This window comes from Mus pahari, chromosome 5 (assembly GCF_900095145.1).
Source record: "Mus pahari chromosome 5, PAHARI_EIJ_v1.1, whole genome shotgun sequence".
In the NCBI taxonomy this organism is placed as follows: Eukaryota; Metazoa; Chordata; class Mammalia; order Rodentia; family Muridae; genus Mus; species Mus pahari.
In genome coordinates this window covers 114,574,085-114,594,696 of record NC_034594.1, presented here as the reverse complement: position 1 = coordinate 114,594,696, position 20,612 = coordinate 114,574,085, and the positions used below count along the sequence as shown (strand labels likewise).

The 20,612-nt window shown below is 34.5% G+C and overlaps 1 protein-coding gene across 5 annotated transcripts in view; it reads right to left on the bottom strand.

Annotated features, from left to right (window-relative positions):
- Positions 1 to 20,612, bottom strand: part of Kcnt2 (potassium sodium-activated channel subfamily T member 2) — a 349,821-nt gene that overhangs the window by 147,667 nt on the left and 181,542 nt on the right. For all 5 annotated transcript variants that reach the window (XM_029539117.1, XM_029539120.1, XM_029539119.1 and 2 more), the window contains exon 13: positions 6,605 to 6,713. In XM_029539117.1, coding sequence (XP_029394977.1) covers positions 6,605 to 6,713 — 109 coding nt within the window. The remainder of the gene's footprint in view (positions 1 to 6,604; positions 6,714 to 20,612) is intronic.

Sequence of the window (20,612 nt, the reverse complement as noted above, 5' to 3'; positions counted from 1 at the left end):
GAAACATTAGTTAAGAGCTCATATCTTATCCACATAAAAAAAAAAAAAAAAAAAAAAAAAAAAAAAAAAAAAAAAAAAGAAAGAAAGATTAAATAAATGAATAAAATGTAGACTACCATTGAATATAGATTGACTGAATAAAACCTTTAATTACTTAGTAACTTTTAAAGTGTAAATTGAATTTTCCAAAACATCAAAGGTTCTCTAAATAGTACCAAACTTGGTCTTATGTACAATAGTTTGGATCATATTTAGAACCATCAAGAACATTGAAGTTCAGAGGTCCTATATTTTGAAAGTACATAAATATAAGAAGTTGTCTTCTTTAGCAGGTTGCAGAAGCAAAGTTTAAGATGATGTCTACGTGGGTGTGATATGGGAAATGAAGAAATCACTCTGCTTGAAAATATCACACTTTACCATTTGGAGAAAGTCAAGCCTGCATAGCCATATGCTATTTAGAAACAGCTAAGATAATTTCCAATATTTATACTGCTTGGGAATATTCCACACACTCTTTTTTGGGTAGGCAAGCATGAGGCACTGAAAAATCTAATGTTTTACAAAAAAGAAAAAAAATGAACATAATGTCAAAGATGAGATACAATTTTCATGTTTTTTTTTTAAAGTAAACTATTTCTCAAAGACATAAGAGCTGAATACAAGTATTTACAATAATGTTTTTGGAATTGTAGTCATACTCTCTCATAAAACTCATGGTTTATAATACTGCCAATAATACTGTTAAATATATATTTACTCTTGTTCACATTGAAATTGTATTGTAATTATGCATTGTAATTACTGGAGAACTAACGCCTACACCTCTAGGAGATGATTCATACTCAAGACTTGATATAATTGTGAAGTAGAAAGTATTTCATTCAGTAAACACATTGAAATATGGGCATGATTTTCATTCATTAACTACTATCAGGTTATGCTATATGTAAAACATCTTAATACATGGAAAGTAAAATTTATAGAAAATTCATAATTTAATTAATAAATTATTTTTTTGTAAGCATTACTCTGAATTGCAAGTACCATCCGCCAATGTATTTTCTTTGTCTGCTCTTTTGGGTTTTAAAGAAGTAGAAACTTAAGCCGGGCGTGGTGGCACATGCCTTGAATCCCAGCACTCAGGAGACAGAGGCCAGAGGATTTTTGAGTTCCAGAGCAGCCTGGTCTACAAAGTGAGTTCCAGGACAGCCAGGGCTATACAGGGCTCTAGCTGCCTATGTAGCAGATGGCTTTGTCAGGCATCACTGGGAGGAGAGGTCCTTGGTCCTGTGAAGGCTCAAAATCCCAGTGTAGGAGAATGCCAGGGCAGTGAGGCAGGAATGGGTGAGTGATTGAGGGGGCATCCTCATAAAATCAGGGGGAGGGGAGACAGGATAGGGTGTTTCCAGAAAGAAAACCAGGAAAGGGGATAATATTTGAAATGTAAATAATGAAAATGTTCAATAAAATTAAAGAAAAGAATCCAAAATAAAAAAAATTTTCAAAAATTGACTACAAAAGAAAGTTAGTGTTTCTTCCATATAACAAAGAAACTGGTCAACTCAGTGTGACATTGGAGATGTGGAAATACATACACAATGGTGATTACTGTTGGGTGCATGCATCAAGATGGATGGCAGCAGAGGATATGCTTCGCAATATGAAGGAAACAGGAAAGGTGAATGTTTTGGTGCTGTCATGACAAGCAGAAGCCCTAAATAAAAAGGGAGCCTATCTAAGGATCCTCTAGATGTAATTGATGAAAGGAAAAATAGTGGGTTCTTTTGTATATTCTCTGTAGATGCAACTGAGAAGGGCTGGTGAGTGGATTTTAGGTAAAGAAATTATAGTGGTTTTTGAAAATCTACATTTTGAAATGTCTGTTAACAATTTAATAGGTAATAATGGTTACACAGTTTGAGATATAGCACCCATGCTCTTAATGGCTACTGACAGAGAATGGTAAAAGTAGAACTCTTGTACATTAATGACATATTCTAACTCTCTCTCTCTCTCTCTCTCTCTCTCTCTCTCTCTCTCTCTCTCTCTCTCTCGTTCTCTCTCTGACACACACACACACACACACACACACACATCATATGAAAGAAATTTGTTTTAGAATTCTCCCTATAGACAGATAAATGATCTGATTTTTTTTAGACAGTGGTATTTAAACCGTGTCTTCTGGCACGTGATGCCTTTATTTCTCTTGATCTACAGCAATCCTTAAGGATTCCAAAGAGAAAACATTCCTTAGTGGACAACTCCCTTTCTTCCTAATTTTCAAGTCCTACTGACCATGTGATCATTAATTTTTTTTCTCTCTACAGTATTCTGAAGAAAACTTATTTAGACTGAGGCTACTTTTTCATACCTTTCTTAATCCTTTTCTGTCTTTTAAACCTGTGAGTTACTAGGGCATTCTCTACAATAAAGTAATATATATTCATATTACATATTTATTTTAGTCTATTCTGAATGTTAATGTAATAAAATTAGTTAACATGAGAAGCAGGTATTAAGCTATGATTAAGAGCTGCTACTCTTACACTTTCCATTTACTGGTAGCTGATTTTCTTGTGTGTTTTAAAATAGTAACAACTCAGTTTTGGAGTACCTTTTCTTTACTATCATTTTTATTAATTATGAAATAAGCTTAGAGGAATGGGGATCTGAGGCTGTGCAGCTGAAACAATGAGAATACTGTATGGTACCCAGTCAATAGTTACATATTTTCTGCTTTATTTAACAAATTCTTCATTAAGAGTACAAACTATTAGTACCGCCAGAGCTCCTTGGAACTATACCACCAATCAAAGAAAACACATGGTAGGACTCATGGCTTTAAGCTGTATATGTAGCAGAGGATGGCTGTTGCAGATAGCCCTGGGGCTAATTATATTTGATGTTAATTCTGTTCTCCTGTGAGTGGTTGGGAACAAGGAATGAGTCAGTATTCAGGTGATTTTTTTTTTTTGCAGTAAACTTGCCTCCCACCTTAATTTGTAAAATAAAGAGAGCTGATGATTGGGCAGATAAAAGGGAAGGTTGAGCAGAAGGTAGGGGAAAGAGAAGAAGAAAATGGAAGAGGGAGAGGATGTAGAAGAGGAGGAGGAAGAAGGAGAAAAGCGGAGCAGAAGTACATGGCCTGGAGAAACTGCAAGTTCTAAGGGGTCTCATAAGCTGTGGAAGATGGTAGTGTAGCAGTAGATCTGCCCAGTCTTGACACACAGCACCTAATCATATTAATTGTGTTGTGTTTTCACTGCCAGGGCATATTTGGGCTGGGGAGGTTTATTGCAACAGATGGCCTAGTTGGTCATCAATTGGAGAAGAGGCCCTTGGTCCTGTGAAGGCTCTATGCCCCAAGATAGGGGAATGCCAGGACCAGGAATGGGAGTGGGTGGGTTGGTGAGTAGGGGGAGGAGGAAGGGGATAGGGGATTTTCAGAGGGGAAACTAGGAAAAGGGATAACATTTGAAATGTAAATAAAGAAAATATGTAATAAAATTTTTTTAAAAAATAAGTTAAAAAGAGTACAAACTATTGAAAGGGAAGCTTGTTTGTAAATGAGTGACCTATGTCTTTTTGGAAGTTTATCTTCAAAACATAATTACATTACTTATGAATCACACATTTTTTTAGTTGAGTTTTTGTAATGTATATACAGAATATAAAACTATTATTTTACTGAACATTTCATTCTTTCTGCCTCATTTTAGGTATACAACTTTTTCTTCATTTTTATGGTGATATGAAAAACAAACCTATCTTTTCTATTACTCACAAAATGCATTTGCAGTCTTTCACATTGGGATATAATCAAAACAGAAGTTATTATTTCAATTGTACTTCAGTATGTTCAAATACTAACATCCATTTATTGAATGCTTGCTGTTACATATTTGACAGAATAAACATACATAAATCTCCACGATAAGGGATAACCTGCTGTAGTATTTTCACTGTGTAATATTTATGTAATTGTAAGCAGAAATTTAAAATTTTTTAGCCCAGCCACTTTTATTAATATGCTTTAATTTTTAAAATGCATAATGTATAATCATTGGAAGATTTTTTTTTTTATTTTAGGGTTATTTGAGGACGTCATTTAAAGAGCTAAAAATAAAAATGCATCGTTTGAATATCCATGAGAGTCAAAGTAGCACTTAAGCACTGTAAGAACACAGTAAAAACCATGCAGGGGCGGGGGGAGGGGGGGTAGGGAACTTTCGGAATAGCATTTGAAATGTAAATAAAGAAAATATCTAATAAAAAATGAATAAAAAAGAAATGTAAATAAAGAAAATATCTAATAAAAAACTCTCATACAAAAAAATCAAGGAAATGTGATTTTTATCAATTATTATTTGATCACAGTTGCTACTAATTTTCTATAGTTAAAGATTGATATCAGTCCCTAATAACATATGCTTTACTCCTCAAAATTCTACATATCCACATGCCTTGAGTTGGCTGGTACATAAGAGAGAGCTCTGCAGGCTGGTAGACGAGTCTTACTTTTCTTCTTGGTATTTGTTCTTTTAGGAAACTAAACAGAGCTTCTTCAGATGCAGCCCAGAGGCTGCAAGACCACATTCCAGTAAGATACATATGGTAGAGTAGGCTCCTTGGGGACCATCATTTTAGTGATCTATTAAACAAGCTGACAGCTTTATCCACTGCCTTTTATTATGAAAAGTCTGTTACTTCTCAAACTCTTGCTGAGATAGAAAATGAATTATATTGATCTGAGAGCTTCATACATCAGCCTTAATATCTTTATGACATTTTAATGAAACTACAATGCTTTCATCTTTTATACTATAAAAAGACTCCCATCTGATATGTTGTAATCTCAGCGATAAAAGAACTTAGAGCACTATTAAGCAAAATTTCAACATGTGTCAAAATATGAAATATTGAGATGAACTATTGGGGGTGAGTTATTTAAATAATGTACTCATTTTGGTAAGTTTACTAAAATAATGTCAAATGAAATATTTGGAAGAATAAAACATACCACAATAGTTTCTGTAACACCTTACTTATAAACACTATTCCAGCAGATGATTGATCTATGGGAAGAATATGATTCTTGGCTGGATAAAGAAAGGGGAGAAGAGTGGATATATTTTCTGAGTGAGTAATCTCATACTCAAATGATGGGTTGATGTACCATACCACATGGTGCAGTTGCCTTAAGACTTAGATACAATCGATGTAGAATCAGTGGACAGCTGAAAGTTAGCCAGATTTATTTTAACCATCGCCTCTGGCCCTATCCAGTTGAACATAGGCAGCTTTTCAAGAGGAAGGGAAATCATGAATCAGAATAATAATTTGCATACCTTAACTTTTAGATTCCTAAATGTTAACATTCAAATTTAATATTTTACTTTAACACTTTGACTTTTGCTCATGTCATTAATGCTGCCCAAATATGCCCTTTGACACTTTATAAACAGTAATTTAAAACACAAATATTTACTTAAAACAGGCTTTTGGAAAAATACTTCATGAGGCACTTCACATATACTTTTCCATTTCACTCCCAAAGGCATGTGCAATAGAATGACTCCCACATCTTTTTCAGCTTTTTGGGTTCTAGCACCAGCACCTCAGACCACAACAATAAGAACTTCTACAATGAGTACTTTTTAAAGAAAAATATTCCAAAGTGCAATAATATACACATGGAGTAAAGAGTCAGTATTTTTGCTTTGTCCTATAAACATTTTGTTACAACCAGACATCACTTGTGATAGGAGAAAAAAAACTGTATCACCAACCTCATTAATTTCTCAGTATTTAAAGTTCATTTATAATGTTTTTTTTTTTTTTGGTACAATAAACCAATCAATTAGCATTTAAAGATACATGGACCAAATAGCCTGTGGAATATTGCTAAAAGAACTTAGAATTTAATAATCTTCTAAGCTTTGATTGTTGAGATAAATACAAACACAATGTCTGTTCTGCATGGGAGAAATGTATATGAGTCAGGTACAAAGCTGTTCCTTTCTCCCACAAAAGTATTTAGGAAAATAATTAAAATTTTGTTGTTCAATTTTCTAATAGTGCAAAGCATGTTCTCCCTGACCCTTGTAATGTTTTATTTTAAAACACTGTGTCTCAAAAAATATAAAGCAGAAGATCTTCTCTTTTTTGAATTATGTAAAGGTCTATAACACAAATTAACTATACTGTACTGCAATATATTGTAAGTTGAGCTAATTTGTGCTTGAAATAATAATATGTGGGAGAGAACTGACTATGTGCAAACTTAAAGACAGAACATTTCAAAATTTAATCACAGCATCATTTGAAAATTCAAATATTCTTACAAAAACATATGGTGAATTCAGATGCTAACATCAGCAAGTTATATATCAAAAGTAAAGATTCAACTCAAATATTAAATTCCTGCATATAGGATTTTTGTATTTTAAAAAGATGGTTAAAAGAGAATTCTGTCTGTTATACAGAACCATGAATAAGTGAAGTGCCACTAACTTCACAAATGTAAAACAAAACAAACAAAACAAAACTGAAAATTATTAGAGAAATTCAAAGGCTGTCATTGAAGACTAAAACTTACCTGCAAATTTGATGTGGAATTTGTTTTCTGGTTTTAATATTTGAACATACAGAGGACAATTTGGGGCAAAATCTTTCACAGCCCATGCTCTCAAAATTGTTTGGTGATCCTGAAATGATAAGATTCAAAATATTCTGAGATTAAATTTAACAATATAAATTAAAATAATAATAAGGCAATTAACTTATCAAATGGTAGCATTTATAGTTACGATTTGAACATAAAACAATTCAGGTCCCCCTCCCACATTTTCTCTTGATGTTTTGAGAAAGTGTCTTTATTATTCCAGGCGTTATTCAGGTTGTTATGCTGGTGGGTGTGGCCAGGAACTTCTGATACCCCTGCTTCTATGTCTGAAGTACCTTGATTAGTCCTTTACCATCATTCTCAGGCAAGGTTTTCTTTTTAATCCATACTATTTATGTAAAGGATCTAATTCTAAATCCAACCAGTGACATTTACTAAGAGTTAGGATATGAGAAAATGAGAGAGGAATAGCTTGACAAAAGTAAGCATAATCAGAAAGAATTATAAAAGAACAAGTACATTATTACTCAGAACGACAACCCTCACACAAGAAAGATAGGGATTCCTAGTATTAATTAATTTAAAATATTGGGAGGAAAGGCAACTATGAGGACCATTCATGCAGAGAACATATTAGGTTATTCACATAGTAGTAAAGATTAAACCATTTAATTCTGTTCTTATGTTCATCAATGTATATGTGTGTATGTACAGTGATGAAAACCATCATATGGAATAAAATGTACTGGGAAAGTTAGGATGCTAAAAGAATCAAATTGAAAATAAATGTTCAATGTCAGCAGTTGTATAAATAATTATTAAATGAACTGAACATCATAGAGCAGATTAATAGAAAATATCTTTACCAGCTGTGCTCTAGAAATGGACATTGTGGGTTAGCACTGCCATGTAATGAATTGTCAATCGATTTATATTGATGTTTAGGCTAATGTAACTAAAATTAAAGAATCTATTTCTTCAGATACACTAGCCACCTACCAAGTTTTGATACCCACATAGGACTAGTAGCTGCCATTATTAGTCAATAGAAAATTGGATAATTCTACTCTACAATATCTCTAGGTCAAAGAAGAAGATGAAGACAACATCTCTCCCATCAATGCTTGATACACTCAGATGTAATGGGTTGAATATGGAAATATAGAACATCCCGTTGTTAATAATTGGTAACTGTTACGTATTTTTAAATTTGTTATAACCCGCTACCCAGAGATCTATTATGATATCTCAATTCTGAGGTAATCAGGACATGGGGTCTTTTAGGTTCCCTCCCAATGATGATATTCTTAAAAGGAAAAACGATCAGTGCTCTAACACAAGAACACCTACAGGATTCCCACACCATCTTTAGCAAGACCTCAATGCTAAGAACCAAGAGGACACATTTTATCAGAAGCTAGATCTACCTGCATCATGTCCTGACATTCTTAATTCATTTCTTATCAACTACACATTTTATTTTTCTCTGCTGTACCAGATGGAACAAGACAGTGACTTCAAGTTACATGAAAATTGATAAACCGTAGATCTGAATGTACATTCATGATGACATATTAACATCATGAGGACACAACAGACATGACTAATATCTCTCAAATGAATATCTACTATGTAATATAATATGATTTTAAATCTGATGTTGCAACATTATAAATAATTGAGTATATGGTTCTTGTTATTTCTTTAATTAGAAGCACATTTTTTTCTTAAAAAATGAGCAAAAATACTAAGCTATATTTTTAAATTAATTTTGTTTAATGTTGTTTAGAAGAGGTAGTCAATGAACTATTATAGAACATTTAACCGATCTGTCCCTCAATATCTAATTGGATTTGAATAGGTCTGATTTGTCTTCTATTAAATACACACATTTCCATCATACAGCATTGCTGTGAAGGAGCCACATAGCATATTCTAAGATCTTTTATTAGCTGACAGTAAATTTGGAACAAATACAAACTATTTTGCATATTCTTTGAAATATCTCAATAGTAGAAATAATAAGATTTGAATAAAACATAAACAACATTGGCATTCTTAGCAATGGAGTTAATAATTTGCTTGCCATCATCATCTAAGTAATGAATATACTTTGTGGCTATTAAAAGAAGGAATATGAGGTGCTAAAGGATCTACCATTGTAGAAGAGCAAATTCCTCAAGAGTTATTCTTCATGTTGATGATAACACAAACCCTGGTTTAATATACATAAAGTGAGCATGAATGGATTGTTTTGTAAATGAATGAAAAGAGAAGAATTTTGGAGAGGATTTAAAACTTGGAAGAAGCAAGCAGCATTCCATGGCCTGCTTTGTTCCGATGTTCTGTCTTGAGGCCAACTCTGATAGGCTATCTCTACAGCATCAGCTGACATAATTCTTTAGTAAACCTACCAGAAACACTTAGGAAGGAGCCCAGATCATTGATGACACTACAGTCTATTGAAAGAAAGAGGAAGAGGAAAGAATTCATTATGTATAAAGTCTATACATAAATTCACAAGTAATTGGCTGACCAATGGACCATCTGAAGAAGGCAACAAAACAAAATAAAACAAAACAAAACAAAACAAAAAAACCAAAATTTAAAATAATGTTGAAGTTGTTTCTAGAAACAAGGGTAAACAAGTTGGACTCCAGTTATACTAAGTTAATTTTCTATGAAAATAAAAATGTAAGATCTGCTACACAAGAATTCTCATCTTTCCCCAGTTCTGAGGAAAAGAAAGGGAAGGCAGTCTAGATACTGAAAAAACAGTGTAAAATATCATAGCTGTATACATATGAATGATATGGATATATAGTTGAAAATAGATATAGATGATTGGATTCCAAAGAAGAATACAAAATCTTGCTGGCATGTGCAATAGTGTCTGGGTTTGATGACTGATGATGGGATGGAAAAAGAGAGGAAGGCAAAGGAGTTAAAAAAAAAAACAATTGTGAATGGCTCAGTTTTAGGAATAATTGTGTTTTCTTGAGATTAGTAAGTTTTGAACATTCTCATGGCAAAGAAAGTCATCATAGGTCAAACAATTAGACTAATGGGAAAAGCCTTGGAGTTCAGAAAGAAGCAGCAGCACAAATCACTGTGAAGCAAGGATTATATTTAATGAAAAATTATTCCAAGGGGAATGTGAAAGAATGGAATTTTGATAACATAAAAAAGTAAGGACAAGTATAGCAACGAACATGAAACTACAAAAGGGAGCATGTAGAAACTCTTTACAATGTATAGAAATCACACCAGTACGAAGTTAGAGTTTTGGAAAACATAAAAATGATGTCAGAAATGGCTATGCCCTTATGCACTAAATAACAGCATAGAACATTTCCCCATAATTTTCTTTAAATTCATTCATGGCCATAAAGGAAAATTTATGGACTGGTTTGTAGGATTTCTAATTTATGTGAATACTATCAAAATGTACAAGTGTGGCATAGAAGAGATCAAGGAAAGAATGAGTGAAGTTTCACATTTAATATCTAATATACTATTAGCAAATAATTAAATGTAAAAATGTAAGGATTTAGATTTTATTCATGAGAGAAAGCACTGAATATCCTAAAGACACACCTTGCAGGCAATGTTATCTGAAATCAAACATCTTTATGAAAAATCAAGTATATGAAAAAAATTGAAAAGAGAAACAAAAATCAGAGGATATGAAAATGGTAGAACTTACTGGGACCTAAATCTAACAAGGGTAGCAAAGACACTATAAGGCAATGAATTGGGGACAAAGAAATGACACAGTCCTTAAGAATACTTGCAGTTCTTTCAGGGGACTAGAATTTAGTTTCCAACACTCACTTACATCGTGAGTCTCACAGCCAATAAGTTCACCTCCAGAAGACATCTTTCCTTGCTTGGGCACCAGCATCCAAATGCACATACTCACACTCAAATACATATCACACATAAATAAACATGCACATGCAATTGAAAATATGAACATAAAAAATAAATATATAAAAGATTTTAAATTAACCTGGGGATTTTTAAGAAATGATGTGTTTTGAATTTTAAAGTTATAAAAAAATAAATAAATACAGTTATAAATAAAATATAAATAACTGGAAAGTCGTCAGAAGACAAACTATGTCATTTAAATATGTTCACTGAACTTACACTACCCTAAAGAAATACAGGTCACAAATAAGCAGAAAAAAACAAACTCTTTGAGGGTACTATAAACTAAATTTATTAAACTAAACTCCAGCCAGGGAATGGTGGCACTCACCTTTAATCCCAGCACTTAGGAGGCAGGAGCAGGTGGATTTCTGAGTTCGAGGCTAGTCTGGTCTACAGAATGAGTTCCAGGACAGCCAGGGCTATACAGAGAAACCTGTCTAGAAAAACATACATACATACATACATACATACATACATACATACATACATAAACTCAACTCCATAATACCGGAAAGGGCAGACACCAGCAAGGATGGGAAACAACAGGAATTGCCTCTCACTGTTGCTAGGAAATGATTGGGAATATAGTTTTAAAGAATCTTGCAAGATTATCCATACATTTGTCTAGAAATAGTAAGCATATGTCCACTCAAAGTCAATATATAAATGCTTATAGAAACTTTATTTATTAAAAAAATCAACAAAAATAATCCAACTGAAATAATTAAGTACTTTCCTTAAGTGAATAAATAAAATAAATTGTGCTACATTTGGATTATTTCATAGTGGAAAAAATAAATGGCGATTAAGCCAGAAAATATGAAGAATCTCAAATAAAATTCATGAGAGAGAAAAATCAGGACCAATCTGAAAAGGCTGTGAAATACAGGATCCCAAGTACATGACATTCTGAAAGGGTGGAAGCACAGGGACAGTAATGAGTTCAGGGTATCCTGGATGGGGGCGGAGGGGGTGTCGGGGTATCCTGGATGGGGGTGGGGGGAGATGGATAAAGATGAGGGAAATACCTCGAACAGAAGAGACGTTGCCCTCCTTCAAACTGCTATTAAATCAGTATTTAAGTCCATGAAATCTGGTTCCTTTATTCTTGGCCTATCTTAAATTTTCAGTTAGGAGTATTGGGCTTAGGTGTGCACCACCACAGCTGGCTTTTAAGTGGGCGGTGCCGCTCAAACTCAGGGCTTCTGCACCTACTCATTGAGTCAACTCCCTTGCCCAGTACATCCACTATTGCTTGTCTGAATTTCCTCTTTCCCCCTCTCTACATTCTCTCTTCATAGATATATCTGAAACTTGACCTATATTTCATCCATATTTTGAAGAAAACTGCTTTGAATTTTATTGATTCCCAACTGGTGTGTCACAGTCTGTGTTTTTCAACCATATAATCATCACAATTTCCATGCTTGAAATAATTCTGCTCCCTTTTGTTCTTTTCCCACTTATCATTAGCCAAGCTGTGCGACCTGGAATTATGCAGGTGCTGAGGTGTACAGGCCTCAAATGCCCTGTAGCCTATCTGATAACATTTCCTTGTCAGTATCTTTGGCTTTAATCTCTAGAGCCTAATTTTTTTTTTAAAGTATTGGTTTCTATGTCTTGCTCCAGTGAGCACCTGTTTTCACTCATTAGCTTGCAGCAAATTCACAAATTGATTTAGAAGTTTACTAATCGCAACATCTCTGTCACTGCTATGGCTTGTTACATGAGTCAATCATTGTTCCAAGTTAATAAACATGGGTTGGGCCTTGTGGACCTAGTCCTTTCTTACAGGCTATTGTCCTGTTTTTAGTGCCTAGAATTTTATTATCCTTTAAAAAAAAATTGTGGTTTTGATTTGGCAGTATTATATCATGCAAATCCATGTACAAATTTGTTGACATTATTTTAGAGAACTTTTAATCTGAAATTGGTTTGCTTCCATATTTCTGAAGTGGCCTCCCTGGAGTTCAATAAAATAATACTTGTGGCACTCAACGAGAACCATTTATAGCCCTGTAATTCTATTTTTTTCTACGTGTGTGCAGGATTTGGTTCTTCTTTTGTGCAATACTGTTTTCTTTTTCCAATTATTTATTTCACTTAGTTTCGTGTACTCCCATTATTTATATATGAATATATTTACAGGCTAAAAAGCTTAAGGATGCCAGTGCAGTTATGAGGGGCAGAGGTTTTGTTTTTCTTGTGGAGCACAGTACTACAAATTGCTTCCTTTTCACTGGGTTCCCATGAGTGAGAGCTTTGTCTTCTATCTTCTCAGTTCACTGAAACTGCCATGGTCTACTGGGATCATCACTTTTCAGTAAGACTTTATTTATATCTGTTATCTATACTGACATCTAATCTGTGTGTGTGTGTGTGTGTGCGTGTGTGTGTGTGTGTGTGCGTGTGTGTGTGTACATATGTACACACTTCTGAGCAAAGCCAAGTTTGGTGGGGGCTGAACGACTATTTCTCAATTCTTATAGATCACATTCCCACTGTGTTCATGTTTTTCAGTCTGAAAATAATTGTTTTGTATATCTTGTTCAGAATTTTAAACATTTGTGTGGGAATGTTATTCCAGAACTCTCTGCTCCCATATGGCAGAGAGCAGCAGTTCCCTACTTACTTGTAAATATATTTCAGACCTCTGTAAACTGTTAACTATAAAATTCCAGGCTGTGGTATTTTTAATTCTTCACAGGTATTTTACCTATAAAATTAAAAAAAAAAAGATTCTGGAGTTTGATATACATGTAATATAATAACAATGTCTAACCTTAGACCAAAGTTCTCAACGTTATGAATTCCATTTGAAAATTAGCCAAGAAATGATCTATGAAAAGTTCTGAAGCATATATTTTTTTTTACGTCAGCATTTACTCTCTCCTCATCGCTGTAAGGTGTTGTTCAGTTTTATTTTATTTATTTATTTATTTGTTTGTTTGTTTGTTTGTTTTTTGAGACAGGGTTTCTCTGTATAGCCCTGGCTGTCATGGAACTCGCTTTGTAGACCAGGCTGACCTCGAACTCAGAAATCTGCCTGCCTCTGCCTCCCAAGTGCTGGGATTAAAGGCGTACACCACCGTGCCCGGCCCAGTCTTTATTCATAATAGTTGTAATGTATGAGGTCATCAATTTTGTTTATTAGACTACTGTTAACTATTTGTCGATCACTGAAAGTGGACTGGCATAAGGTGAGAATTCTGCTCTCTTTTGTTCTTTTGTGATTTATGCTTGTCCCCACTAGAGAATATCAGTAGACTGTTAATAGCTGTAGTTTGAAATTACACATGGATTCCAGTGAAGCTTTACTTACTATAGCTTAAATTAGAGTGGAGGTATAATTATAAACCTTAAACCATTTCAAAAAAAAAAAAGTGATAACCAAAGACATCCACCTTCCCAAATCCATAATCTCCACTCAAAACAAACTTCACAAATGTCCTCTTCATTTTGAAGCTTATTGTTCGCTTAGTTTGCATATCTCATACCTTCATGAATCGCTCGCTGTCTTTTGTTTTCTTCGTAAATAGTGTTTGTTATTTCTGACCCCATTTATAATTCCTAATTACAGGACTACATTTGGGGTGGTAAAAAGATGCCTTTCCTTTAATAGTCAGTCCTTTCCTTTATAATCATTATGCTTTAAATTACTTCCTGTATTTATTATCACATGTGTGTGTATGTTTAGAACTATATAGCTCATGTGAAACAAAAATCTCTTATCTAAATATCTGCTTAATATTCATAGAGGATTATTTTGAAATTGAAAACATAATTTTTTTTACCCAAACTTTCTTCTCTCTAGACAATTCAGTGTCAAAAACATGACACTGTATTCTTTAAATTTCATAACTTCAAACTCTTCTAATCTATTTAAAAACAATCATTCAATGAATTGATAGATTGTATCGTACCTATTTTTAATATTTACTCACAAATCAGCTCTGTTTGGATGTCTCCACAGATCTGAACAGTGATTTTCTTTCATTTAAATAACCCTTCTTGAGCCTGTAAATAGAGTCATCTGACATGTACCATTAGAACAGCCTAACCTTTCACAGTCAGTATTTTAAAGTGAAAACCAGGCATGCCACATGTCTGCTGTGCTTTGTACACTAAATCTGCTTCAGCGTACCACTGTCCTCTTCCACCTTACACATCAAGAAAACCCCAGTTAAATACTAGTGTTCAATGCTGTCAGCTTCTTACATAAGAACACAAATATCCTCACCTGCTGTGTGCGACGTTCGTGGCTTCAGCTGGAGTAACTGTGACATTTATTGTTTCTCGTAAGGTATCCTTACTGACATATGTTCTCAGTCTCCAACAACAAAAGCCTCTATCTGTCTTCTTGTCTGTCTGACCTCATCTCCTTAGAAGTAGTAGGCATCCGACATTCTTTCTATCTACATAGAGTCTCAGCTCTGCTCTTCACTTCATTTCAACTACTTCCATTTGCTTTTATCTTCTTTAAAAGTTTTATTCTCTCAGTCCTGAATTCAGTATTACTTTACTAGAGCTCCAATAATAAAGTGTGTTGTGTGTGTGTGTATGTACTTACACATACTACAGAGCTTAAAACCTGAAAATACATTGGGCATTCATTCTAATGTCACAGGTCATAAACCACGGTGTTCTAATGGATGCTTCCTTCTGATAGCTATGAAGAGCCATCTGTCCCATTCCTCTTCCCATCAGAATTGATCAGATTCATATACCCAGGGCATTCTGACTTGTTTAGCTTCTGACTTTCACCTTATAAGCACACTACTCAAAATGGAAAGAAGCTTACCATGGTGGTGCAATTTTAACTTGATTGCTTTGTAAGCACTCATTTGCAAATACATTATGTACTGTTACTAGGGAGAGGACACAATTAAACATGGATTATAATTTAACTCAGTATTTGTTATATTGCTGAGAAGGAAATAAGAAGAGCCAAGTGTCCCCAGAGACACATGCTAGATATTATTACTATCTAAAATATAAAGGGGAATATTTAAAAAATAAAAATAAAGGAGCACAGGCTGAGAGGTATACTATTCAGAGTCTAAGAACATAAAACTAGGAGAAATGTGAAGGTGACTCAGCACACCAGTGACAAATGAACAGAATGGAACAAGTGAGGTAACAATCAGAAGACCTCCACTGAGGTACACTTCGTGCCTTTGGAAGGTTACCTGTCCTGACCCAGATGGCCTACCAGTTGGTAAGAAGGGCTTTAAAGTGTGCCTAAGGCTAGACTGGTGGATACTATCTAACAAAAAAATAGAGTCAGATGTGAACAGGTAAAAAATTATATCTACATGAATTGGGCATATAGAACTTGATGGGTCATGTTTTCTATTAATCACTGAGGAGCATTTCAGGATTTAAAATTGCTTTCAATATCGTCACTTGTACTAGGAGATAAATCCTCTAGATGGTGTCTTTAAGAGACAAAGAATGGGAGAAGCACAAATGACTCCCGTGGCTGCTTGACCATACTAGTATACTTCGTGACACACAATGGCATCCTATACACCAGAGATCCACAAAATTGCACTTAGGCCAGGGCATTGCATGCTTCCTGCTTTTTGTCCAAGACATGCTTCCAAGACATGGTATTTCTCACATACACCCTCAAATGACACAGGCTGTTCACCACCAGGCTCACTGGATGATAGCACAATGTGTACTTAGCTGATTGGATGATATATGCATATATATGCCAGTGAACTTGTTCATTGAACTAAATCAGTGTCTCCAGAGTCTGCTGCCTGGAAATCATCATGACTCTGTTGACCTGCCACCAAAAGCAACCAGAACAATGCCCCACAGGATAGTTATAGACACTACAATCAATAATTTACAAATGAGATCTCATGAAACTGAAAAGACTTCTATAAGGCAAAGAACACAGTCATTAGTTTAAAATGACAGTCTATAGTATGGGAAAAGATTTTTTTTTTTTACCAATTTTGCATTTGATAGAGCATTAATATCCAAAATATAGAATAACTCAAGAAAGTATATGAACATATTAAATAATCCAATGTACCTTTAGGATATAGTTCTCAATAGAAGAATCTCAAATGGTTGATAAACCCTTAAGGAAATGTTCAACATCTTTAGTAGTCAAGGAAATGCAAATTAAAACTGCCTTGAGATTCTATCTTAGCTCATGCAATAAGGATTATCCTTATAAGAACTCCTAGTAATGAGGGATCTGTGTTCATCTCTTGTAGCCACAAAAAACTTCCGTGATGGGACTAGGTTACATTAGATTGAATTGTTGGCCAAGAAGGACCCATGGAGAGACGGCTACTCTTTGCAAACTTATTGGGGCTATGGGGACATTGTGGAGGAGAACATCCACACAACCTATTGAATGTGTGAATGTGGAGCCATCAGAGAGGATTTCCCACCCACAGACGGGAGATTTAGAGATCCATATCGATACATTATGGGGTAAGAGAGTCTAAGTTGAAGGTCTCCAGCCAATCTCTCCCCTTGAAGTACAGGAAATTCAGTTGAAGATGGGAAAGAAAGATTCCAAGAAGCAGAGGGGACCAGGGACACCAGGAGAAAATAGCCCACTGAATCCACTAAACAGGACTCATATAGACTCACAGAGGCTGAAGCCACAAGCACAGGGCTTACATGGGTTTGCACTAGGTCTTCTGCATTTAGGCTTTGGCGGTCAACTTGGTGTTTTTGTGGAAATCCTAACAGTAGGAGCAGGTAGATCTCTGACTCTTTTGCCTGCTCATAGGACTCTATTCCTACTATTGGGTTTCTGTGACCAGATTTTGTGTGAGAGCTTTTTTCTTATCCTAGTGTATTCCTTTCGTCCTGTTTGGTTGTTGTCTCTTGGAGGCCTGTTATTTTCAGAAGGAGAAAAAAAGGGACCTGGGAGAGAGGAGAGATGAAGGGGTGCTAGTAGGAGTGGAGGGAGCTGAAACTTTGGCCAGGGTGTATTGTATAAGAGGACAATCTGTTTTCAATCAGTCAATCAATTAACTAATTAAAAGTTGAAGCCTTTCCAAATCTAATCTAAATTTTGTCTTCCTTAGAAATCCCAAGACTTCAGTCACTGGAAACTAAGTAAAACTTTCCTCTACCATTCAAAGTCAGGTAACTATGACCCTACACAGTTTTGTGATTTTTCTATCAAATCAGAGTATGCAAAGAGGGCTTAGGAATGGTCTGACTACATAAAGGATACAAGAGCACTTCCATAAGAAAGTGGATATGTTCCAAAAACTTATGATGAGTAAATTGTAGAAATTTACTCATCAAATTATAGAGACCATCATCCTTAGACAAATAGAAAATATTAACTTAGGTCAGAATACATCATCGTTCCAAGTCTCCAAGCCTTTCTAAGGAACTGGCTGTGTACTAGACACAGAGAAAATACAGTGATTTACACATGAGCAGTTAAAAAGTGAACAAAATTCATTATTCTCTAAGTTAAAATCAAACAAAAGATTCCTACATATGAAGTGATTCATCATACTGAGATTAGAAAATCATGATGGGGCATGCTTCAATGTCTTCATGAATTTACCACCTGGAGAGAACTTAGGCAGCTGAAATAATGTTTGCAGAGCAAACCCCCACGTATTTACCATCTAGTCCTGAAAAAACATTGAATCAGGTATGATTCTTTTAAAAAGCATAAAAAATATGTTTACTAAATGCTGAAGAATCAAAGAGCAGTATTTTCTACTCTCCTGATTACATTTACCCCAGATGCTAAGGGAGGTCTACAGGCTGAAAGAATTTTTCAAGCACCTTCTATACTGAATGTATTATAGGACTTACATAGTAACAACACAATCTTTCCCAACAAATAACATATAATATCATAACATGAGATTACATTGATTACCAAGCAATATGGTTAGGTATAGTTGGTTCTAACTAGATATTTAATATGGTTAGATAATAAGCATACTTTTATAAGATTTTTATAATTTTTTTAAATAAATCTTTCTGGTTTGGAGTACTTTCTCCCAAACTCCAGAGAGAAAAACAGTTTTAAAAAGAGATGGATAAAAATGTCCTGCTGTTTTCAAAAGTGTTCCTGAGGAACAGCCCTATATTGCATAACAAATTCCAGAACAGTTCTTCCTGTCAAAGGGTATAGACACTCTCATAAGTCTTCAAATGCCCAAATAGGAACTCAGAGGGAGAGATGTTGTTGCTTTAGTGAATTCTTGTGGTTTGCGGGGTTGGGGGAAGTGAGCGTGCCAGTGTGTATTGTTTTGTTTCTATTAAATCCATTAGATTACCAGCATCCAAATAATACTACCTTAATTATCCTTGTTTTGGGGGCCCTAAATTTGATATTGATATAGCTGTTGGCTTCCTAAGAATTAACGTATTGCATAAAATCTACTGAGTACTTACTACTTTTGTTTTGTTTTGATTTGATTTGATTTGTTTTGGTTTCCACTAAAATAAACCATTCAGCAAATGTGGTATGCTATCTATTTTACCAGTCCTTATTTGACTTTTCTTACAACTTTGAATTGTAGATGTTAATGAAACAAAAAAGTCCACCAAGTTTAAGGATGGTAGTTATATTTTAAAACACATGAACAAATAATAGAATATATGCTTTTCCATTGAAAATTCATCCCTTGTTTCACTGGTCTTTTAAGGATTATAGAAAACTAATTGAAAAGGAAAGAACTCCATTTTTTTTCTCCAAACAAAATGTTCATCATAGGATGAATTTTTTTTTTTACAAAGCAAAAGTACCTTCTATATCCTATGTAGTTAAAAAAAAAAAACACTTAAAGCTTCATGCATAGGTATTTGAAAAAGATACCACTTCTATAATGTCTATAAAATACAGGGGGGGGGGGCGCTCCTTTTTCATCTTATTGTAAAAAACAACATTTACTTTAAAGCTCAAAGACAGATTATTTTCTTCTTGTTGCCCTATTTGCAAATTTGACAGTATTAGTTACTATTAATTGATATATTTCTTTTAAAATGTTACTTACTGCCCTCCCATAATAGAAAAGTATTGCTTTCTTTTCTCTTAACTGACCTCATGTTTACCTCCCATGCTCCACATTTTGGACAGGAGTTCAAAATTATTTGAGAAGTGATTACTACTGAGCATTCACACTGCTGATGACTGCTTTTGATAAGGCAGGGGGAGCTTCACAGTTATAAGTCAATCTGTAATAAATTATGTTCTCTTGAGACAATACTGTATTCTAGGCATTTATTTTCCAATAATGATGCAAAGTATATAGTCTGTATTTAGGCAGTCAATACAAAGTGCTCAAGACTTGTATTGTTTATAAATCAGAGGAATTTACTTTTGACAGTTCAGGAGGCCACAGTCCAGAATCAGGTGCCAAAGTGATGGATTTCCCTTTCAGACACCTGTTTTGGCTGGCTCCACACAATACTGCCCTATGGTCCTTGTTGTGACAATCCAAATTGAGGGATCATATTAATGGTATCATTTTGACATTATTTAATATTTTCAGACCCCATGGTTAAATAAAATTCAACTGTGACATTGTAGAAATAAGAGCATCAACTTGTCAGTGTGAAGAGGTCATGTTCTGTGCTCACCATTGTCACGCAGAAATTTGTTTCTAATACATTTACCCACATCAAAGAGCAGAAAATTCAGGACTATTCATGGGCAGCCCTACATGTGCCATGAGATGACTCTCCAAACAGATGCTGCTGTTGGCTCCAGACTCTCTTTCCTTGTAACAATGGGAAAGAGCTTTTATGTTGTTGACTACTGTTAGGTATCATTGTTCACCTTTGCTTTAATCACACTGAGATTTTGATAAACCTTTTCATTTCTTCCCTAAGAGTGCTTTGCTGTTTGAAAACTATTCAATACCCAATAATGTTTCCTTACCTTGCTTGTTTTCCTTTCTGAGAAAAAGATTACCAGAACATAAGTGCAAAAAAAAATCTAGGAATTTGAAAAGAATTGTGTTTGGTAGTTCTAGCTTCCTGGAAGAATATATATATACATATATATATATATATATATATATATATATAT